The sequence below is a fragment of the Enoplosus armatus genome, chromosome 10 (genome assembly GCF_043641665.1).
Source record: "Enoplosus armatus isolate fEnoArm2 chromosome 10, fEnoArm2.hap1, whole genome shotgun sequence".
NCBI lineage: Eukaryota > Metazoa > Chordata > Actinopteri > Centrarchiformes > Enoplosidae > Enoplosus > Enoplosus armatus.
Window position 1 is genome coordinate 11,744,494 of NC_092189.1, and position 24,167 is coordinate 11,768,660.

General features: G+C 42.5%; 5 protein-coding genes and 1 pseudogene across 5 annotated transcripts; all 6 read left to right on the forward strand.

Moving 5' to 3' along the window:
• Positions 1 to 549: 549 nt before the first annotated feature.
• LOC139291741 (uncharacterized) lies at positions 550 to 6,238 on the forward strand. Its single transcript, XM_070913847.1, has 3 exons — positions 550 to 2,928; positions 3,665 to 3,683; positions 3,825 to 6,238. Exons 1-3 carry the CDS (start codon positions 550 to 552, stop codon positions 6,236 to 6,238), a joined length of 4,812 nt encoding a protein of 1,603 aa, XP_070769948.1.
• Positions 6,239 to 7,178: 940 nt separating this feature from the next.
• Positions 7,179 to 9,572, forward strand: LOC139291742 (protocadherin alpha-8-like). Its single transcript, XM_070913848.1, has one exon. The coding sequence runs from the start codon at positions 7,179 to 7,181 to the stop codon at positions 9,570 to 9,572; it is 2,394 nt and encodes a 797-aa protein (XP_070769949.1).
• A 1,389-nt stretch (positions 9,573 to 10,961) lies between these two features.
• Positions 10,962 to 13,349, forward strand: LOC139291744 (protocadherin alpha-5 pseudogene; annotated as a pseudogene).
• An 822-nt stretch (positions 13,350 to 14,171) lies between these two features.
• On the forward strand, positions 14,172 to 17,306 carry LOC139291745 (protocadherin alpha-8-like). The gene is made up of 2 exons (XM_070913849.1): positions 14,172 to 16,550; positions 17,292 to 17,306. The coding sequence occupies exons 1-2, from the start codon at positions 14,172 to 14,174 to the stop codon at positions 17,304 to 17,306; spliced, it is 2,394 nt and encodes a 797-aa protein (XP_070769950.1).
• Positions 17,307 to 17,757: 451 nt separating this feature from the next.
• LOC139291746 (protocadherin alpha-3-like) lies at positions 17,758 to 20,154 on the forward strand. The gene has a single exon (XM_070913850.1). It carries the CDS (start codon positions 17,758 to 17,760, stop codon positions 20,152 to 20,154), a length of 2,397 nt encoding a protein of 798 aa, XP_070769951.1.
• A 1,080-nt stretch (positions 20,155 to 21,234) lies between these two features.
• On the forward strand, positions 21,235 to 24,086 carry LOC139291747 (protocadherin alpha-3-like). Its single transcript, XM_070913852.1, has 2 exons — positions 21,235 to 23,613; positions 24,030 to 24,086. The coding sequence occupies exons 1-2, from the start codon at positions 21,235 to 21,237 to the stop codon at positions 24,084 to 24,086; spliced, it is 2,436 nt and encodes an 811-aa protein (XP_070769953.1).
• Positions 24,087 to 24,167: the final 81 nt, after the last annotated feature.

Sequence of the window (24,167 nt, forward strand, 5' to 3'; positions counted from 1 at the left end):
TAATAAGCGCTTCGGTAACTTTGCTCTTCAGTTTAAAAGCTACGGCGAATGTATGTTTTTATTCACCACACCAAGTAATTCAAAACCACTGGGATTACAGGATTTTCCATAAATGTTAAATTTCTGAAAGATGCCATATTCCGGAGAGCACTTCAATCATATAATGTGACTTTGAATGATCAGAGGGAGAAACATTTTTCAGTCTTTCACTTTGTAATTTGGAATCGCTTCATTTTTAAACCGAATTGAGAATGTTTACTACTTTCCTGTTATTATGTTTGATGTAGCATGTAGTTATGACATGTGTCCACATGGGGACACTGCAGACCATCACATTGGGAAGGTCTGTTTGTTGGTTTAGGGCTCCTCCCAGATTCAGCGGATGATGTATCTGTGGGCTTTGTCACAAAGAGAGGTCGGACGACGGAGGACGGTTGTCTTGTTTGGTTGTGAAAATGCGGTAATTTCCGTTTGGAATATTTTTTTCATTGATCTCGTGGTTGTTGTAACGTTTTGTTACCTACATGCTCCTTCTCGATGTACGGAATTATGAATTTGCCGAGCAGAACGAGTTCTGTGTGGATATATCTCTTGGTCGTGCTGCTGGATTGTTACTGGGAAGCGGTGTCTGGGCAGCTCTCTTACTCCGTCTCAGAGGAGGTAAATCTGGGGACATCTGTCGGAAATATCGCTAAAGATCTGAACCTCAACGTCCAGGATTTGGAGTCCCGCATGTTTCAGATCGTTGCTGGATCAAAGAGAAAATACTTCGAGGTAAATCTAAAGACTGGTGTGCTGTACGTTAATGAGAGAATAGATCGAGAGGAACTCTGCGGAGATGAACTCAAATGTTCACTGAGTGTAGAAGCAGTTATTAACAATCCATTAAAACTGTACCGGATTGAAATTATAATCTTGGATGTCAATGATAATTCCCCATCATTTGTAAGCACGTCTCAGACAATTAACATAACTGAGAACACAGCAGCAGGGGCAAAATTCCCCTTGCAAAGAGCTCACGATGCAGACGTCGGTAAAAATACTGTAAACACCTACAAGCTGAGCCAGAATGAACACTTCTCTCTCGCTACACATAAAGGAGAGAGTGTATCTCCCGAATTACTGCTTCAGAAAGTTTTAGACAGAGAAAAACAGTCTGTGATTCGACTCATACTGACTGCCATTGATGGAGGAACTCCTGCTAAATCTGGCACTATGACAATAATAATCAATGTGTTGGATATTAATGATAATCCTCCTGTATTCAGTCAAAGTCTGTATAAAGCGAGTGTGTATGAGAATGTAAAGATAGGCACATCGATAATAACACTGAATGCTACTGATTTAGATGCAGGGCAAAATGGACAAATATTGTACTCCTTTAGTAATATTGACCGTGTGACCAAAACGGATCTGTTTGCTATTGATGAAAAAACAGGGACTGTAACAAATAAAAAGAACATCGACTTTGAAGAGAATAATGCTTTTGAGATTCGAGTACAAGCCAGTGATGGAGCTTCCTCACCGATGACCTCACATGCCAAATTATTGATTGAAGTTTTAGACGTCAATGACAATGCACCTGAAATTTCAATTACGTCACTATTAAACACCGTGAAAGAGGATGCGTCCATTGGCACCGCCATTGCACTTGTTTCAGTATCTGATAAAGACGGAGGGAAAAATGGGATGGTGAACTGTAAGATTTCCAATAATGTCCCTTTTAAATTAGAATCAAATTATAAGAATTACTATTCGTTGGTGGTGGACGGTCCTCTTGACAGAGAGAGTGCATCTCAATATAATATCAGCATCACTGCTACTGATGAGGGCAGCCCCCCACTATCCAGCACGAGCGTTGTTAATGTACACGTCTCGGATGTGAATGATAACAAACCTCTATTCACAGAAAACACAATCAATGTCTATGTGAAAGAAAACAGTCCAGTAGGAGCAGTTATTAAAACTGTTTCAGCAATTGATGCCGACATCGATCAAAATGGTCACGTGAGCTATTCCTTTTCACAAAGTAACACTAACTCGTTGCCGTTATCTACAATGGTGAATATCAACTCAGAGACAGGAGATATAGTCAGCCTGCAGTCTTTTAACTACGAGGAATTAAAAACGTTCCAGTTTAAAGTTCAGGCCACAGACTCTGGTGTTCCTCCGCTCAGCAGCAACGTGACTGTCAACGTTTGTATCCTGGATGAAAACGACAATAATCCAACTATTCTCGCGCCCTATTCTGAGCACGGCTCCGTGAACAGTGAGAGCATCCCCTATTCTGCTGAAGCGGGATACTTTGTGGCAAAGATCAGGGCTGTAGACGCAGACTCTGGATACAACGCGCTGCTTTCTTATCACCTGTCTGAGCCCAAAGGAAACAACCTCTTCCGGATCGGAACCAGCACCGGAGAAATCAGGACTAAGAGGAGAATGAGTGACAATGACCTGAAAACTCACCCCTTGGTGGTGCTGGTCTCTGATAACGGAGAACCCTCCCTGTCAGCTACTGTGTCTATTGATGTGGTGGTGGTTGAAAGCGCAGCTGACATCCAGACTCAGTTCAGACACGTGCCCATAAAGGAGGAGAGCTTCTCTGATTTAAACCTGTATCTGCTGATCGCCATTGTGTCGGTGTCAGTGATCTTCCTGCTGAGCCTCATCAGTTTAATAGCTGTCAAATGCCACAGGACAGACGGCAGTTTCAGCAGGTACAGCGCCCCGATGATCACCACCCACCCTGACGGGAGCTGGTCTTACTCTAAGTCTACTCAGCAGTATGACGTGTGTTTCAGCTCAGACACGCTGAAGAGTGACGTAGTGGTTTTCCCCGCACCGTTTCCGCCTGTAGATGCGGAGCTGATCAGTATTAATGGAGGAGACACTTTTACCAGAACTCAAACTTTACCTAATAAAGACAAGGTGAGTGCAATAAAGTTTCTACACATCCCTTCTACACTACTTTGGGGTTTCAGATCCATGCCACATATAGACTACAATCGCCATTGCCTACCATTTTAAGTTTTTGAGAAATAACTCACATAAGAAAATCCTTGCATTTTTGCAAACGAATAAGTTGTGTGCACTACACGTATCCTTTCAGACAAAAACATTGCTCTTGTGAGTTATGCTGTTTGTTTCAATCATGACTAAAAACGATTCTACCTGCATTTACATTCTGTTGCCCATTTTTGAATTTGAATAATGGCCTTTTCACGGCAGCTTTTAAATATTAGGTATTTTTAAAAACAAACTTATTTTTGATTCATTGACACTTACGTTTTGCTCCACAGTCTGTTTAGAAACAAATCATCTCCTCCGACATTTCCTTTGAACACTTTAGCCTTCAATATTTTCATTAAGTGCAATTTACCGAGCATCTATTCTCTTCAGCTGCTTTGCTTCAACTACAGACCTAATCTCATAGAAAGGCGTGTGTTGCTCTCCGTGGTCCTGGAATAAGGACCAGTTCCTTAAATTACCCTGTAATGTACTGTACCATTTGATTTTTTGTTTCAATTAGCTTTAAAGTTTCCAGTAACTTTGAATTAGAGGAAGAGAGTAGGGCCTGTGACTGTAGATATTTAAAATCACCACAAGGCGACAGTGTAGACCATGACATGAAGACTTCTCTTTTCGTGTTTAACGCCCCTCCCAGAGACAGCTCACAGAGCTTTGTAACAAAGAGATATAAGACGAGTGAGCACAGTGAGACAGCCGCCGTTTTGGTCCCGACTGGAAAGAAAGAACATAGATGATGAACGTACTGTCTTCGTCTGGATTGTTTTATTAAAACTATCTGATCTGAATACATGCAGTGTTTACGTCGGAAAGAAACATGCTTTTACCGAGTAGCAAGTGTCGTGTCTGGATATATCTAATGCTTCTGATACTGGATTATTGCTGGGATGCAGCGTCTGGGCAGCTCTCTTATTCCGTCTCAGAGGAGGTAAACTCGGGGACATTTGTTGGAAATATCGCGAAGGATTTACACCTAAACATACAGGATTTGGAGTCCCGTATGTTCAGGATTGTTGCTGGATCAAAGAAAAAATATTTCGAGGTAAATACGAAGACTGGTATCCTCTACGTTCATGAGAGAATAGACAGAGAGGAGCTCTGCGCGAAAGCAGTAAAATGTACTGTTAATGTCGAGGCAGTCATAAACGAGCCTCTCAAACTGTACCGTATAGAAATTAATATTCTTGATGTCAACGATAATTTTCCGTATTTCATTGCAAAGTCACAGAGTATAGACATTGCTGAAAGCACGTTACCTGGGAACAAATTCCCCTTACTACAAGCCTACGATGCAGATGTAGGAAAGAATGGCGTAAACACATACAAGCTCAGCTCCAATGAACATTTCTCATTAGCAATAAGCAAAGCGGGAGAGAGTATTTCTACTGAGTTAGTGTTACAGAAAGCGTTAGACAGAGAAAAAGAGCCCCTGATCACGCTAACATTGACAGCGTCAGACGATGGAAGTCCACCAAAGTCTGGGACGTCAGATATTATAATTCATGTTTTAGACGTTAATGATAACACGCCAGTGTTTGCAAAGTCCCTGTACAAAACTCGTGTATTTGAAAATGTGCCTACTGGTACCACTCTGTTGACTTTAAATGCTACAGACGCAGACGAAGGAACAAACAAAGACATCATATATACACTTAACACAAAGGAGCAGGACCACATACTGCAGATTTTTAAAATCGACCCAAACACAGGCACACTGACAGTGGAGGGAAATGTGGATTTTGAAAAACACCCCGCGTTTGAGATCCGTGCACAGGCCAGTGACAAAGGCCAGCCTCCGATGTCTGCTCATTGTAAGGTGCTGGTAGAAGTGGTGGACCTAAACGACAACGCTCCTGAGATCACTGTGACATCACTACTGAACACAGTGAAGGAGGACGCTAAACTAGGTACTGCTATTGCACTTGTCTCCGTGTTGGACAAAGACGGAGGCAAGAATGGTGAAGTGCATTGTACAATAGATGACAAGAGTCCCTTTAAATTGGAAACAAACTATAAAAACTATTATTCGTTAGTGGTTGATGGGCCCCTAGACCGAGAGAGCATCTCTCAATATAATGTCACCATAATAGCAAGTGATGGAGGCTACCCCCCTCTCTCCAGCACTAATATTATTAACATTCACGTTTCGGATGTCAATGATAACGCTCCTCGCTTCTCATCGCCAGACATTAATATTTATGTAAAGGAGAACAGCCCAGTGGGAGCAATTCTCAAAACAGTATCAGCACTTGATGCTGACATGAATGAAAATGGCCAAGTCAGTTACTGTTTTTTAGAACGCAACACTAACTCAGTCCCTGTTTCGACAATGGTGAACATCAACTCAGAGACTGGAGATATAGTCAGCCTGCAGTCTTTTAACTTCGAGGAGTTAAAAACGTTCCAGTTTAAAGTTCAGGCCACAGACTCTGGTGTTCCTCCGCTCAGCAGCAACGTGACTGTCAACGTTTGTATCCTGGATGAAAATGACAATAATCCAACTATTCTCGCGCCCTATTCTGAGCACGGCTCCGTGAACAGTGAGAGCATCCCCTATTCTGCTGAAGCGGGATACTTTGTGGCAAAGATCAGGGCTGTAGACGCAGACTCTGGATACAACGCGCTGCTTTCTTATCACCTGTCTGAGCCCAAAGGAAACAACCTCTTCCGGATCGGAACCAGCACCGGAGAAATCAGGACTAAGAGGAGAATGAGTGACAACGACCTGAAAACTCACCCCTTGGTGGTGCTGGTCTCTGATAACGGAGAACCCTCCCTGTCAGCTACTGTGTCTATTGATGTGGTGGTGGTTGAAAGCGGAGCTGACATCCAGACTCAGTTCAGACACGTGCCCATAAAGGAGGAGAGCTTCTCTGATTTAAACCTGTATCTGCTGATCGCCATTGTGTCGGTGTCAGTGATCTTCCTGCTGAGCCTCATCAGTTTAATAGCTGTCAGATGCCACAGGACAGACGGCAGTTTCAGCAGGTACAGCGCCCCGATGATCACCACCCACCCTGACGGGAGCTGGTCTTACTCTAAGTCTACTCAGCAGTATGACGTGTGTTTCAGCTCAGACACGCTGAAGAGTGACGTAGTGGTTTTCCCCGCACCGTTTCCGCCTGTAGATGCGGAGCTGATCAGTATTAATGGAGGAGACACTTTTACTCGGACTCAGACTTTACCTAATACAGACAAGGTAAGAGAATAGTTATATTGAGTACTAGTTGCTGCACGTTTTCTATCCAGAGAATACGTGGGACATGGTACAGTTTTGTTTACGTTCATGTATAAAAGGCTTTGGTCTCTGTAGCTGGCACATGGCATTTGCATTGACTCTTCTTTCGAGCTATGACTATCAAGGTTATTAAGTGTGTACGCGGATATCGCAGACTGTAGCCTGCTGTGATTTCTTAATTGTTTTCTAATTTCATTTAATTTTGGATTCTGATTCGCATTCTAATGTGTGGGTCGCTATCCGTGGTGCTGAACAAACCTTTATGAACGTGTGTTTTACTCACATGTAATAATTATTGAACAAATTGTTTCAGATTTCATGAGGTATCTTCAGAAAAATACTGTAAATCCAACCCGTGCATTTACTTTGCTCTTCAGATTAAAAAGTACGGCGAGGGTATTTCTTTATTCACCACACCAAATAACTCAATGCCAGTGGGATTACAAGTTTTTCCTTAACTCTTAAATTTCTGGAAGAAGCCACATTCCGAAGAGCACTTCAGTCATATAATGTGGACATGAATGATCATTTATTATAGTATGTTTTATTATAAGGTGAAAATCCTTGTGATTTGGAATCACTTCATTTTTAAGCCGAATTGAGAATGTTTACTGCTTTCCAATGTTATTATGTTTGATGTAGCATGTAGTTATGACATGTGTCCACATGGGGACACTGCAGACCATCACATTTGGAAGGTCCGTTTGGGGGCTTCGGGCTCCTCCCAGATACAGCGGATGATGTATCTGTGGGATTTGTCACAAAGAGAGGTCGGAAGACGGAGGACGATTGTCTGGTTTGGTCGTGAAATGCGGAAAGATCTGTTTGAAATTTACTGTATTTTCCTTGATCTTGATCTCGTGGTTGTTGTAACGTTTTGTTACCTACATGCTCCTTCTCGATGTACGGAATTATGAATTTGCCGAGCAGAACGAGTTCTGTGTGGATATATCTCTTGGTCGTGCTGCTGGATTGTTACTGGGAAGCGGTGTCTGGGCAGCTCTCTTACTCCGTCTCAGAGGAGGTAAATCTGGGGACATCTGTCGGAAATATCGCTAAAGATCTGAACCTCAACGTCCAGGATTTGGAGTCCCGCATGTTTCATATCGTTGCTGGATCAAAGAGAAAATACTTCGAGGTAAATCTAAAGACTGGTGTGCTGTACGTTAATGAGAGAATAGATCGAGAGGAACTCTGCGGAGATGAACCCAAATGTTCACTGAGTGTAGAAGCAGTTATTAACAATCCATTAAAACTGTACCGGATTGAAATTATAATCTTAGACGTAAATGATAATTCCCCATCATTTCTAAGAACGACACAGGTATTAAACATCAGTGAGAGCACAGCAGCAGGGGCAAAATTTCCTCTGCATCCTGCTGACGATGCAGACGTCGGTAAAAATACTGTAAACACCTACAAGCTGAGCCAGAATGAACACTTCTCTCTCGCTACACATAAAGGAGAGAGTGTATCTCCCGAATTACTGCTTCAGAAAGTTTTAGACAGAGAAAAACAGTCTGTGATTCGACTCATACTGACTGCCATTGATGGAGGAACTCCTGCTAAATCTGGAACGATGGTCATTATAGTCAATGTTTTGGACAATAATGATAACGCTCCTGTATTCAGTCAAAGTCTGTATAAAGCGAGTGTGTATGAGAATGTAAAGACAGGCACATCGATAATAACACTGAATGCTATTGATTTAGATGCAGGGCAAAATGGACAAGTGTTCTATTCATTCAGTGAAGTAGGTCGAGGGAAGCAAACTGATCTCTTTACTATAGATAGAAAAACAGGAACTATAACAAATAAAAAGAATATCGACTTTGAAGAGAATAATGCCTTTGAGATTCGAGTACAAGCCAGTGATGGAGCTTCCTCACCGATGACCTCACATGCCAAATTATTGATTGAAGTTTTAGACGTCAATGACAATGCACCTGAAATTTCAATTACGTCACTATTAAACACAGTGAAAGAGGATGCGTCCATTGGCACCGCCATTGCACTTGTTTCAGTATTTGATAAAGACGGAGGGAAAAATGGGATGCTGAACTGTAAGATTTCCAATAATGTCCCTTTTAAATTAGAGTCAAATTATAAGAATTACTTTTCGTTGGTGGTGGACGGTCCTCTTGACAGAGAGAGCGCATCTCAATATAATATCAGCATCACTGCTACTGATGAGGGCAGCCCCCCACTATCCAGCACGAGCGTTGTTAATGTACACGTCTCGGATGTGAATGATAACAAACCTCTATTCACAGAAAACACAATCAATGTCTATGTGAAAGAAAACAGTCCAGTAGGAGCAGTTATTAAAACAGTGACTGCAGCTGATGCTGATATTGATCAAAATGGTCACGTGAGCTATTCCTTTTCACAAAGTAACACTAACTCGTTGCCGTTATCTACAATGGTGAATATCAACTCAGAGACTGGAGATATAGTCAGCCTGCAGTCTTTTAACTACGAGGAGTTAAAAACGTTCCAGTTTAAAGTTCAGGCCACAGACTCTGGTGTTCCTCCGCTCAGCAGCAACGTGACTGTCAACGTTTGTATCCTGGATGAAAACGACAATAATCCAACTATTCTCGCGCCCTATTCTGAGCACGGCTCCGTGAACAGTGAGAGCATCCCCTATTCTGCTGAAGCGGGATACTTTGTGGCAAAGATCAGGGCTGTAGACGCAGACTCTGGATACAACGCGCTGCTTTCTTATCACCTGTCTGAGCCCAAAGGAAACAACCTCTTCCGGATCGGAACCAGCACCGGAGAAATCAGGACTAAGAGGAGAATGAGTGACAATGACCTGAAAACTCACCCCTTGGTGGTGCTGGTCTCTGATAACGGAGAACCCTCCCTGTCAGCTACTGTGTCTATTGATGTGGTGGTGGTTGAAAGCGCAGCTGACATCCAGACTCAGTTCAGACACGTGCCCATAAAGGAGGAGAGCTTCTCTGATTTAAACCTGTACCTGCTGATCGCCATTGTGTCGGTGTCAGTGATCTTCCTGCTGAGCCTCATCAGTTTAATAGCTGTCAAATGCCACAGGACAGACGGCAGTTTCAGCAGGTACAGCGCCCCGATGATCACCACCCACCCTGACGGGAGCTGGTCTTACTCTAAGTCTACTCAGCAGTATGACGTGTGTTTCAGCTCAGACACGCTGAAGAGTGACGTAGTGGTTTTCCCCGCACCGTTTCCGCCTGTAGATGCGGAGCTGATCAGTATTAATGGAGGAGACACTTTTACGCGAACTCAGACTTTACCTAATAAAGACAAGGTAAGTTATGCCTAATTGTAATAATCTAAACGAGTGAATCTTTTCTATCTTTGATTGACATAATGTGCGCATATTTTGTAACATAAAGAGATACTAACTCAGTTAAGCATTCAAATTTCTTGGTAATTATTTTTTCGACTTTATCTACAAACAATTATGATCTGCAGCTATAGGCTACTTATTACTATTCTATACCATTGTTAAGAATGTGAAAGCAGTAGTAACTCAAACATTCATTTGTCGTCTCTCTGCCACATAAAAGGTGATCCTAAATGGTTTGATGGCTTTGTGTTGTGTACTAGAGAGGTGGCAGGTGGTTTAATGTTACCGGTGTCGACGATGGTTTCTATGATGAACTATTTCAGTACAACAAAATTGAAATCTTTTCACTGAGTTTTACGGTGCATTGGATACAGCACTCATGGCATGACATGCATTGACGCCTCATTGAGCCGCTGTCCATGGTGCTGAAAACATCCGCTCTTTCTTCTGTTTTCTGTGGTGACATTCGGGTGCTGTCCGTGGTGCTGATATTGTGAAGCGCAAATTTTGCAGGTTATAATCCGTGTCTTATTGTTCAGTAACTGAATACAGACAAAGACCATAAAATAACAACATTAATAGATATCATGTTAAAGAATAACACAGCGAATTTATTAATAAATGCATCTTTGACTGATGGAGATTGTTCTATGAACAGTCAGATCAAGTCTTGCAAAACTAACCCATCACATTATTCCGCATAGATTTTTCTCATTAACATTGTTCACTGTTCCTTTTCACCAACATCTCCTTCTGTTTTGAACTGTCTTTCTATATACTTAAGTGTCACAAGAAGTCGCTATTGTGTTCACTGCTCAGAAATTATAAATACAAAATAGATTTTGTAAAGAGTCGTAGGGTTATGCACAGCTTTCCTCGGTGATAATGCATGAAATATCACTGTTCTGGTGCATCAGCACAATGATGCTCTTTCCATGATTCTGAAATATGTGGCAATTACACTCTGCTACGTTATAAGGGCACGGCAGTACACTCAGTAATGAAGAAGCTGACATTTTGTTGTTTATCACTGACAGGAGTAATTTAAATTGGTGATTTGTAAGAAAAATGAATATTTGACTGTGTTTATTTCAAAGCACTGTAGTTATTTCAAATGGCCATGAGGCGACACTATAGACCGTAACACCGTCAGCAGGTCGCTGATGTGGAGAGGCCCCTCCCACATTAAAAGGATCATCATTTTTGCCAGTGCTTTGTTCGAATGAGACGCAGGGCGAAGGAGAATGGATATATAAGACATACTGACATACAATTTGGTCTTTCAGACGATTTGTTGGCCTTAATAAGCAAAAGGCACGTCGATATAAGGATATACGTGCTTTGTTCTCGTTGTATGGGATTATGCATCGGCCGGGAAGAAAGACCTCCGTTGGGATATATCTCTCGCTTGTTGTCTTGGGGTATAACTGGGGAGCGGTATCCGGGCAGCTCTCCTACTCCGTCTCAGAGGAGGTAAACCTGGGGACATCTGTTGGAAATCTCGCCAAGGATCTAAATCTTAACGTACAGGATTTGGAGCCACGTATGTTTCAGATTGTTACTGGATCAAAGAGAAAGTATTTCGATGTAAATTTGAAATCAGGTTTCCTGTACGTCAGTGAAAGAATAGACAGGGAAGAGCTTTGTGCTAAAGCTGCAAAATGCACAATAAATGTAGAAGCTGTGATTAATAATCCACTGAAACTTTACCGGATTGAAGTTAATATCCTTGACGTAAATGATAATCCCCCCTCTTTCAATGCCAAATCACAAACTATCGATATAGCAGAGAGCATATTGCAGGGAGCCACATTCCCTGTGCTGTCAGCCTACGATGCCGATGTAGGGAAAAATAGTATTAACACATACAAGCTGAATCCCAATGAATATTTGTCTTTAGCGGTGCACAAAGGGGAGAGTGTGTCAGCCGAGTTAGTTCTTCAGAAATCATTAGACCGAGAAAAACAGGCTTTAATTAAACTCACGCTGACCGCTATAGATGGAGGAACACCTCCAAAATCAGGCACGTCAGAAATAATCATTAATGTTCTGGATAACAACGACAACATCCCAGTCTTTACCAAAACTTTATATAAGACAAGTATTACAGAAAATGCACCACTTGGCAGTACAGTACTAACAGTGACTGCAACTGACGCTGATGAGGGGACAAACAAAGACATTGTGTATTTACTCAATTCGAAAGATCAGGACCGTGTTTTGGACATTTTTGAAATTGATTCAGAAACAGGAATAATAACCGTTAAAGGAAAAATTGACTTTGAAACAAATCCTGCCTTTGAAATTCGTGTGCAGGCTGCTGACAAAGGACAGCCTCCACTAACAGCACAGTGTAAAGTCCTAGTGGAGGTGGTGGACCTGAATGACAATGCGCCTGACATCACAGTGACGTCACTGCTCAGTACCGTAAAGGAGGACGCGGAAGTTGGTACAGCCATTGCACTTGTTTCAGTTCTTGACAGAGATGGGGGCAAAAACGGTGAAGTCAAATGTGAGATATTGAATTCGGTTCCCTTTAAATTAGAGACAAATTATAAAAATTATTATTCTTTAGTTATTGGTGGAGCTCTTGACAGAGAACAAATCTCCCACTACAATATCACTATCAAAGCTACGGACGAAGGTAGGCCCCCTCTCTCGAACACCAGTGTGGTAATTATTCAGGTTTCTGATGTAAATGACAACACACCTCGGTTTTCGGAGACTGTGATTAATATGTATGTGGAAGAAAACAGTCCAGTTGGGACGGTTTTGAAAGCAGTATCTGCAACAGATGTAGACGTTAGTGAAAATGGTCAAGTGAGCTATTCATTAGTCAGTGATAATAACTTAGTACCGCTCTCTACAATGATTAACATCAACTCAGAGACTGGAGATATAGTCAGCCTGCAGTCTTTTAACTACGAGGAGTTAAAAAAGTTCCACTTTGAAGTTCAGGCCACAGACTCTGGTGTTCCTCCGCTCAGCAGCAACGTGACTGTCAACGTTTTTATCCTGGATGAAAATGACAATAGTCCCGTGATTCTCGCGCCCTATTCTGAGCACGGCTCCGTTAACAGTGAGAGCATCCCCTATTCTGCTGAAGCGGGATACTTTGTGGCAAAGATCAGGGCTGTAGACGCAGACTCTGGATACAACGCGCTGCTTTCTTATCACCTGTCTGAGCCCAAAGGAAACAACCTCTTCCGGATCGGAACCAGCACCGGAGAAATCAGGACTAAGAGGAGAATGAGTGACAATGACCTGAAAACTCACCCCTTGGTGGTGCTGGTCTCTGATAACGGAGAACCCTCCCTGTCAGCTACTGTGTCTATTGATGTGGTGGTGGTTGAAAGCGCAGCTGACATCCAGACTCAGTTCAGACACGTGCCCATAAAGGAGGAGAGCTTCTCTGATTTAAACCTGTATCTGCTGATCGCCATTGTGTCGGTGTCAGTGATCTTCCTGCTGAGCCTCATCAGTTTAATAGCTGTCAAATGCCACAGGACAGACGGCAGTTTCAGCAGGTACAGCGCCCCGATGATCACCACCCACCCTGACGGGAGCTGGTCTTACTCTAAGTCTACTCAGCAGTATGACGTGTGTTTCAGCTCAGACACGCTGAAGAGTGACGTAGTGGTTTTCCCAGCACCGTTTCCGCCTGTAGATGCGGAGCTGATCAGTATTAACGGAGGAGACACTTTTACCCGGACTCAGACTTTACCTAATAAAGACAAGGTAAGAGAATAGTTACATTAAGTTCTTGTTGCATCAAGGTTATTGAGTTTGTAGGTGGATATCTTAGATTATAGCCTGCTATGATGTTGTAGATTGTTTTCTAATTTCATTTACTTTTGGTTTCTGATTCGCATTCTAATGTGTGAGTTGCTATCCGTGGTGCTGAACGCAACTACATGAACGTGTTTTACTGCAGGACCCAGAACACAGTTTAAGACAAAACCGTATATCAGTGGATGGTGTAAGAATACCTTTAAACATATTTGATAACTGTTGAACAATTCACTACAGATTGAATAATTTATCTTCAAGAAAACATTGTATAGTAAACGCTGCGGAAACTTTGCTCTTCAGTTTAAAAGCTACGGCGAGTGTATTATTTATTCACCACACCAAATTTAATTTTCTGAAAAAACCCATATTCCAAAGAGCACTTCAGCAATTTAATGTCAATACGAATGATCAGTGGTATGAACATTTATTAGTATTTCATCTTGTGATTTGGAATCAGATCATTTTTAAGCCGAACTGAGAATGTTTACTGCTTTCCAATGTTATTATGTTTGATGTAGCATGTAGTTATGACATGTGTCCACATGGGGACACTGCAGACCATCACATTTGGAATGTCCGTTTGTTGGTTTAGGGCTCCTCCCAGATTCAGCGGATGATGTATCTGTGGGCTTTGTCACAAAGAGAGGTCGGACGACGGAGGACGGTTGTCTTGTTTGGTTGTGAAAATGCGGTAATTTCCGTTTGGAATATTTTTTTCATTGATCTCGTGGTTGTTGTAACGTTTTGTTACCTACATGCTCCTTCTCGATGTACGGAATTATGAATTTGCCGAGCAGAACGAGTTCTGTGTGGATATATCTCTTGGTCGTGCTGCTGGATTGTTACTGGGAAGCGGTGTCTGGGCAGCTCTCTTACTCCGTCTCAGAGGAGGTAAATCTGGGGACATCTGTCGGAAATATCGCTAAAGATCTGAACCTCAACGTCCAGGATTTGGAGTCCCGCATGTTTCAGATCGTTGCTGGATCAAAGAGAAAATACTTCGAGGTAAATCTAAAGACTGGTGTGCTGTACGTTAATGAGAGAATAGATCGAGAGGAACTCTGCGGAGATGAGCCCAAATGTTCACTTAGTGTAGAAGCAGTTATTAACAATCCATTAAAACTGTACCGGATTGAAATTACAATCTTGGACGTCAATGATAATTCTCCGTCATTTCGAAGCACGTCACAGGTAATTAACATTACAGAGAATTCAGCAGCAGGGGCAAAATTCCCCTTGAAACGAGCTCACGATGCAGACGTCGGTAAAAATACTGTAAACACCTACAAGCTGAGCCAGAATGAACACTTCTCTCTCGCTACACATAAAGGAGAGAGTGTATCTCCCGAATTACTGCTTCAGAAAGTTTTAGACAGAGAAAAACAGTCTGTGATTCGACTCATACTGACTGCCATTGATGGAGGAACTCCTGCTAAATCTGGCACTATGACAATAATAATCAATGTGTTGGATATTAACGATAATCCTCCTATATTCAGTCAAAGTCTGTATAAAGCGAGTGTGTATGAGAACGCTAAGATAGGCACATCAATAGTAAGCCTGAATGCTACTGATTTAGATGCAGGGCAAAACGGACAAATATCATATTCATTTATTGAAATAGACCAGGAGAAACAAACTGATCTCTTTGATATAGATGAAAAAACAGGGACTGTAACAAATAAAAAGAATATCGACTTTGAAGAGAATAATGCTTTTGAGATTCGAGTCCAAGCCAGTGATGGAGCTTCTTCTCCTCTCACCACACATGCAAAATTACTGATTGAAGTTTTAGACGTCAATGACAATGCACCTGAAATTTCAATTACGTCACTATTAAACACCGTGAAAGAGGATGCGTCCATTGGAGCCGCCATTGCACTTATTTCAGTATCTGATAAAGACGGAGGGAAAAATGGGATGCTGAACTGTAAGATTTCCAATAATGTCCCTTTTAAATTAGAATCAAATTATAAGAATTACTATTCGTTGGTGGTGGACGGTCCTCTTGACAGAGAGAGCGCATCTCAATATAATATCAGCATCACTGCTACTGATGAGGGCAGCCCCCCACTATCCAGCACGAGCGTTGTTAATGTACACGTCTCGGATGTGAATGATAACAAACCTCTATTCACAGAAAACACAATCAATGTCTATGTGAAAGAAAACAGTCCAGTAGGAGCAGTTATTAAAACTGTTTCAGCAATTGATGCCGACATCGATCAAAATGGTCACGTGAGCTATTCCTTTTCACAAAGTAACACTAACTCGTTGCCGTTATCTACAATGGTGAATATCAACTCAGAGACAGGAGATATAGTCAGCCTGCAGTCTTTTAACTACGAGGAGTTAAAAACGTTCCAGTTTAAAGTTCAGGCCACAGACTCTGGTGTTCCTCCGCTCAGCAGCAACGTGACTGTCAACGTTTGTATCCTGGATGAAAATGACAACAATCCAACTATTCTCGCGCCCTATTCTGAGCACGGCTCCGTGAACAGTGAGAGCATCCCCTATTCTGCTGAAGCGGGATACTTTGTGGCAAAGATCAGGGCTGTAGACGCAGACTCTGGATACAACGCGCTGCTTTCTTATCACCTGTCTGAGCCCAAAGGAAACAACCTCTTCCGGATCGGAACCAGCACCGGAGAAATCAGGACTAAGAGGAGAATGAGTGACAATGACCTGAAAACTCACCCCTTGGTGGTGCTGGTCTCTGATAACGGAGAAGCCTCCCTGTCAGCTACTGTGTCTATTGATGTGGTGGTGGTTGAAAGCGCAGCTGACATCCAGACTCAGTTCAGACACGTGCCCATAAAGGAGGAGAGCTTCTCTGATTTAAACTTGTATCTGCTGATCGCCATTGTGTCGGTGTCAGTGATCTTCCTGCTGAGCCTCATCAGTTTAATAGCTGTCAGATGCCACAGGACAGACGGCAGTTTCAGCAGGTACAGCGCCCCGATGATCACCACCCACCCTGACGGGAGCTGGTCTTACTCTAAGTCTACTCAGCAGTATGACGTGTGTTTCAGCTCAGACACGCTGAAGAGTGACGTAGTGGTTTTCCCCGCACCGTTTCCGCCTGTGGATGCGGAGCTGATCAGTATTAATGGAGGAGACACTTTTACCAGAACTCAAACTTTACCTAATACAGACAAGGTAAGAACATTAGCATTAAGAACATCTCATTATTGTCCTTCAGTGAAATGATCCCCTTTTTTTAATTTGTGCTACTTAAGCAAGAAGAAGCTTTCATTTTAATATACTTAAAATTCGACTTTGATTAAAAGTCATTGAGGTTGTTGCCGACTTGTTGATATAGGCCTGCTCTACATCCCATGCTGGCTGCTAACTCCGCATTTATAGTTGTGTGTCGCTGTCCGTGGTACTGAACGCAAGTTTCTGAATGTGCTCAGCCTGCAATCCCGATGACATCTGACAAATATATTGTATAAGTATGTTCCATTCTAAACAAAATAAGCTATGTTCAATTGTGCAGTATATTTGCAAGTGTACGTATAGTTGTAAAGTGTTAAAAGGAAGGACTAAATGGTAGGAAAGGCATTATTGTATGTTATTAACGGTCATATCTGGATTTTTGCAATAGCACAATAACATCAGACCATGACTTCTCACTCAAATGAGTCTGTTTGTTTGGCTTGCTTATTTCTGAGGTGTGCACGTCACTGTTCACTCATTTCATCCTTTGGTACTTCCTTTAATATTTTATCTGGCGAAGAGTGACTTCTGCAATTCATTTCTAATACCGAACCCGCAGAGATGGGAATCCCTTACTTGTACCTTGAACTTTTGGTCTTCTACTGCAAACTTCAACATTTCGACGAATATGATGGAAACTATACAGTTAAAAAGAAAATACGTTTTCTGTTATGTCATCAGATGACACTACAATGACTTTGAATCCGCACTCTGTCCGTGGGGCTATAAAACGTGTGAGACTGTCCATATATATTTTGAGATACATTGTGGGGTTTTTAATTTGTCATGTATCCAAATCCTTGCAAAAACTCAAAGTGCCGTTTGTGATTAAATGGTTGTCAGCGTTTATAAATGAGGAGGGGTATTTTACAGAGATGTTCTATAACGTGTGCAGTAACTCAAAATTACCACGCAGTGACGCTATAGACCGCAACACAGAAATGTTGAAGCTCCTCCCTGAGTAACAACGGAACGACTGTGGTTTTTATCACAAAGAGACACGGGGAGAGAAGGGAGAGCATAATGGAGTCTTCGTCGATAAGAATAAGGAAATCGAAATAGTGTTGGCTAAAATTCTGTCAAATTTCATAATTCCACGTAAGAAACAACTTTGTGGATGTTTGCTTTGTTCTTTCTCGGCGGAATTATGCCTTTACCGAGTCGCAGGAGGTCTGTTGTTACATATCTAGTGCTGGTGCTGTTGGATTGTTGCTGGGAAGCGGCGTCTGGGCAGCTCTCCTACTCTGTGTCAGAGGAGGTAAACCCGGGAACTAATGTCGGAAATATCGCCAAGGATCTAAACCTCAATGTGCAGGATTTGGAGTCCCGTTTGTTTCAGGTCGTTACAGGATCTAAGAGGAAATACTTCGAGGTAAATCTAAAGACCGGATTTCTGTATGTCAATGAGAGGATAGACCGAGAGGAGCTTTGTGCAGAGGAACCTAAATGCACTGTTAGCGTGGAGGCTGTGATAAATAACCCGCTAAAGCTTTACCGTGTTGAGATAGAAATCAGAGACGTGAATGACCATTCTCCGTCTTTTAGCACAAAATCACAAGTACTGGACATAGCAGAGAACACTTTGCCTGGATTTAGATTCGAGTTATCTGAGGCAAGCGATGCTGATGTGGGTAAAAATGGTGTGAGTGCGTATAAGCTCAGTCCAAATGAATACTTTAGTCTTGCGACACACAAAAGAGGGGAGAGTGTCTCTCCAGAGTTAGTGCTGCAGAAAGCATTAGACCGTGAGAAAAAGCCACATATGCAGCTCAAGTTAACTGCAGTAGACGGGGGAACTCCACCAAATTCAGGCACGTCAGAAATTGGAATAAACGTACAAGATATTAACGATAACGCACCAATGTTCAGCCGCAGTCTCTACAAAGTTCAAACATTTGAAAATATCCCGATTGGTACAGCAGTCTACACCTTAAATGCGACCGACGCTGATGAAGGCATGAACAGTGAAATAGTATATTCTCTTCGCAGTAAGGATCAGGACCATATTCTGGATATTTTCAAAATTGACCCTGACACTGGGATCATTTCAGTGAAAGGCAAAATCGACTTTGAGGAAAGAAAAGCGTTTGAGATCCGAGCAGAGGCTAGGGACAAAGGCCAGCCTCCTATGTCTGCTCATTGTAAAGTGCTGGTAGAAGTAATCGATGTAAACGACAACGCTCCTGAAATCACAGTGACGTCACTGCTCAATACAGTGAATGAGGACGCTGCTGTTGGTACCGCCATTGCACTTGTATCCGTTCTAGACAGAGACGGTGGTAAAAATGGTGAGGTGAAATGTGAGATCTTAAACACTGTTCCGTTCAAATTGGAAACAAATTACAAAAACTATTTCTCTTTAGTGGTTGACGGACATCTAGACAGGGAGGTAACTCCTCAGTACAATGTAACAATTTCAGCAACCGATGAAGGGAGTCCTCCTCTTTCGAACACCAGTGTTATTACTGTTCACGTTTCTGATGTTAATGACAATGCACCGTATTTCCCAGAACCTTCAATAAACGTTTATGTGAAAGAAAACAGCAAAGTAGGAACAGTTATTAAAACGGTGACTGCAATTGATACTGACGTCAGCAACAACGGGCAGGTGAGATACTCATTTTTAGACAGTAACAGTAAATCTCTACCCCTCCCCACAATGGTGAACATCAACTCAGAGACTGGAGATATAGTCAGCCTGCAGTCTTTTAACTACGAGGAGTTAAAAACGTTCCAGTTTAAAGTTCAGGCCACAGACTCTGGTGTTCCTCCGCTCAGCAGCAACGTGACTGTCAACGTTTGTATCCTGGATGAAAACGACAATAATCCAACTATTCTCGCGCCCTATTCTGAGCACGGCTCCGTGAACAGTGAGAGCATCCCCTATTCTGCTGAAGCGGGATACTTTGTGGCAAAGATCAGGGCTGTAGACGCAGACTCTGGATACAACGCGCTGCTTTCTTATCACCTGTCTGAGCCCAAAGGAAACAACCTCTTCCGGATCGGAACCAGCACCGGAGAAATCAGGACTAAGAGGAGAATGAGTGACAATGACCTGAAAACTCACCCCTTGGTGGTGTTGGTCTCTGATAACGGAGAACCCTCCCTGTCAGCTACTGTGTCTATTGATGTGGTGGTGGTTGAAAGCGGAGCTGACATCCAGACTCAGTTCAGACACGTGCCCATAAAGGAGGAGAGCTTCTCTGATTTAAACCTGTACCTGCTGATCGCCATTGTGTCGGTGTCAGTGATCTTCCTGCTGAGCCTCATCAGTTTAATAGCTGTCAAATGCCACAGGACAGACGGCAGTTTCAGCAGGTACAGCGCCCCGATGATCACCACCCACCCTGACGGGAGCTGGTCTTACTCTAAGTCTACTCAGCAGTATGACGTGTGTTTCAGCTCAGACACGCTGAAGAGTGACGTAGTGGTTTTCCCTGCACCGTTTCCGCCTGTAGATGCGGAGCTGATCAGTATTAACGGAGGAGACACTTTTACTCGGACTCAGACTTTACCTAATACAGACAAGGTAAGTTATGCCTAATTGTAATAATCTAAACAAGTGAATCTTTTCTATCTTTGGTTGACATAATGTACGTATCTTTTGTAACATACAGAGATACTAACTTGCTGTTGTTTGCTCTAAAGTCAGTTAAGCATTCAAATTTCTTGGAAATTATTTTTTCGACTTCATCTACAAACAATTATGATCTGCAGCTATAGGCAACTTATTACTATTCTATACCATTGTTAAGAATGTGAAAGCAGTAGTAACTCAAACATTCATTTGTCGTCTCTCTGCCACATAAAACGTGATCCTAAATGGTTTGATGGCTTTGTGTTGTGTACTAGAGAGGTGGCAGGTGATTTAATGTTACCGGTGTCGACGATGGTTTCTATGATGAACTATTTCAGTACAACAAAATTGAAATCTTTTCACTGAGTTTTACGGTGCATTGGATACAGCACTCATGGCATGACATGCATTGACGCCTCATTGAGCCGCTGTCCATGGTGCTGAAAACATCCGCTCTTTCTTCTGTTTTCTGAGGTGACATTCGGGTGCTGTCCGTGGTGCTGATATTGTGAAGCGCAAATGTTGCAGGTTATAATCCGTCTCTTATTGTTCAGTAACTGAATACAGACAAAGACCATAAAATAACAACATTAATAGATATCATGTTAAAGAATAACAAGACGAATTTATTAATAAATGCATCTTTGACAGATGGAGATTGTTCTTTGAACAGTCAGATCAAGTCTTGCAAAACTAACCCATCACATTATTCCGCATAGATTTTTCTCATTAACATCGTTTTCTGTTCCTTTTCATAAACATCTCCTTCTGTTTTGAACTGTCTTTCTATATAATAAAGTGTCACGAGATGTCGCTAGAGACCACGCAACAATATTGTGTTCACTGCTTAGAAACTCCTCCTCTATTGATGACAAAAAAAGAAAACGTCATCATCTGGCAGTGCTTTGTGAAAATAGCGTACAGACGAGTGAAGCCCTAAAGAGAGAGGATCCTAAGCGAGCATGGATGCATAAACAAGCTTTTTGTCATTTTTCGTGGAGGCCAAGAGGCAGAAAACAGGATTCGTTGCTTTTTGCCTAAACAGCGATGGCTGCTCGGGAACAATGGAATAATATTGGGGGTCTGTTTTTCACTCTGCTTTGTCTCTGCGACTGGTCCGTGGCTCAGATATCCTACTCTATTTCAGAGGAGGTGGACAAAGGGACCGCGGTGGGAAATCTCGCCAAGGATTTAAATCTCGGTGTGCAGCAACTTCATTCCACCGGTCTTCAGATCACCTCTGGGTATAAAAAACGGTATTTTGACATAAATCATGAATCCGGAGTACTTTTCGTTAGCGAGAGGATAGATCGGGAGGAGCTTTGTCCTAATACGGTAAAGTGCTCTTTAAATATAGAGGCCATATTGAGTAATCCTCGCAGCCTCCATCGAATTGAAGTTGTGGTTAATGATATTAATGACAATGCTCCGTCTTTTCTGGACGAAATAACTATAATAGATATGTCTGAATCTTCATATGTCGGAGAAAGGCATCCACTGCCGATAGCTCAAGACGCAGACGTAGGTGCTAACTCGGTCAAGACTTACAAATTAAACCCGAATGATCATTTCTCTTTGGATATACAGAGCATTGGTGACCAGAGTGTGTCTGCTGAGTTGGTGCTGCAGAAAGCATTAGATCGAGAAAAACAGGCTGTCATTGAACTCACTCTGACGGCGATAGATGGAGGAAAACCTCCCAAAACGGGGACTTTACAGATAAAAGTTAATGTACTGGATGTAAATGACAACTCACCCTTCTTCAGTAAATCTCTTTACAAGGTCCAAGTTGTTGAAAATGCAAATATCGGCACCGCGTTATTAACACTGACAGCCACTGATTTAGATGACGGTGTTAATAGTCAACTTGTATACTCGTTTACAGAAAGGGGACGTTTAAACCCTGATGACAAATTTGCCCTGAATGATAACACTGGAGAAATTACCGTAAAAGGCAATATTGATTATGAGGAAAATCAAGCGTTCGAGATTCGTGTTCAAGCACGAGATAGAGGCACTCCTCCTCGCAGTGCCCATGGCAAGGTTTTAGTCGAAGTTATTGATGTCAATGACAATGCACCAGAAATATCGGTGTCATCACTTATGAGTCCAGTGAAAGAGGACGCTGAAGTAGGCACAGCTGTTGCTATGGTGACTATCGCTGATACAGACGGAGGCAAAAATGGACTGACAAACTGTAAAATTACAGGTTCCATGCCATTTAAATTAAAATCGAACTATAAAAACTACTATTCTTTGTTGGTTGACGGGCCTCTTGACAGAGAGAGTGTTTCCCAGTACAATGTATCAATTACAGCCACAGATGAAGGAACTCCCTCTCTGTCGAGCACGAGCGTCATTACTGTTCAAGTTTCTGATGTCAATGACAATCCTCCTCGATTCCTGGAGTCTCTGATTAATATTTATGTGAAAGAGAATAGCCAGATTGGCACTACTATTCATACACTAACGACGTTAGATTCAGATTTGAATGAAAACGCAAAAGCAACATACAACTTAATCAACAGTTCTCCGAAGAACACACAGATAGCTTCAATGGTAACTGTCAACTCAGAGACAGGAGATATAGTCAGCCTGCAGTCTTTTAACTACGAGGAATTAAAAACGTTCCAGTTTAAAGTTCAGGCCACAGACTCTGGTGTTCCTCCGCTCAGCAGCAACGTGACTGTCAACGTTTGTATCCTGGATGAAAATGACAATAATCCAACTGTTCTCGCGCCCTATTCTGAGCACGGCTCCGTGAACAGTGAGAGCATCCCCTATTCTGCTGAAGCGGGATACTTTGTGGCAAAGATCAGGGCTGTAGACGCAGACTCTGGATACAACGCGCTGCTTTCTTATCACCTGTCTGAGCCCAAAGGAAACAACCTCTTCCGGATCGGAACCAGCACCGGAGAAATCAGGACTAAGAGGAGAATGAGTGACAACGACCTGAAAACTCACCCCTTGGTGGTGTTGGTCTCTGATAACGGAGAACCCTCCCTGTCAGCTACTGTGTCTATTGATGTGGTGGTGGTTGAAAGCGCAGCTGACATCCAGACTCAGTTCAGACACGTGCCCATAAAGGAGGAGAGCTTCTCTGATTTAAACCTGTATCTGCTGATCGCCATTGTGTCGGTGTCAGTGATCTTCCTGCTGAGCCTCATCAGTTTAATAGCTGTCAAATGCCACAGGACAGACGGCAGTTTCAGCAGGTACAGCGCCCCGATGATCACCACCCACCCTGACGGGAGCTGGTCTTACTCTAAGTCTACTCAGCAGTATGACGTGTGTTTCAGCTCAGACACGCTGAAGAGTGACGTAGTGGTTTTCCCCGCACCGTTTCCGCCTGTAGATGCGGAGCTGATCAGTATTAACGGAGGAGACACTTTTACCCGGACTCAGACTTTACCTAATACAGACAAGGTAAGAAAAATGCAACCGATTTCGTCTCGGGATTTTCTTTTCTCGTAGTATCAATTCATTCCCATTTTCATTAATTGTCATAGATTTTTATATGTGGAAGTGTGAAGTGTGTGGCTTTCGGCTCGTTTCTTCTTTCAAAAACCTTGATTCGGTTTTTAAACGTTTTCCAGGGAACAGCAATATGCTGGATCCCACGGTTTAATTTGGTAGCATCTCAGTTGCATTTTTACCAACAGAAACAAGCATGTGAAAACATGTAGCCTCCCTGGGAAATATCACCTGCTTTTCCATACAAGTTATAGTATTGCAGTTGAGGCAGATCTCCACGTGGCGACACTATTGACCGTAACATTGAGAGTTTTTATGTAGTAGTTTCACGCTCCTCCCAGTTTTAGATGACGATTTGGCTCCTCCAGGCTTTGTCACAAAGAGAGAACGAAAGGACCGAGGGAAGATCTGTTTTATCCATGTGAACAATCCATATTTGACGCAGTCTAAAGTTGTATTTTTTCATACTTGTAAAATTCTTGACGGGGTTTCGTTGCATTGGATGC

Coding starts and splice junctions, on each gene's coding strand:
- LOC139291742 (XM_070913848.1), top strand. CDS start 7,179: ATGAATTTGCCGAGCAGAACGAGTTCTGTGTGGATATATCTCTTGGTC.
- LOC139291741 (XM_070913847.1), top strand. CDS start 550: ATGAATTTGCCGAGCAGAACGAGTTCTGTGTGGATATATCTCTTGGTC.
- LOC139291745 (XM_070913849.1), top strand. CDS start 14,172: ATGAATTTGCCGAGCAGAACGAGTTCTGTGTGGATATATCTCTTGGTC.
- LOC139291747 (XM_070913852.1), top strand. CDS start 21,235: ATGGCTGCTCGGGAACAATGGAATAATATTGGGGGTCTGTTTTTCACT. Junction 23,614..24,029: donor CTTTACCTAATACAGACAAG/GTAAGAAAAATG, acceptor TGGCTCCTCCAG/GCTTTGTCACAAAGAGAGAA.
- LOC139291746 (XM_070913850.1), top strand. CDS start 17,758: ATGCCTTTACCGAGTCGCAGGAGGTCTGTTGTTACATATCTAGTGCTG.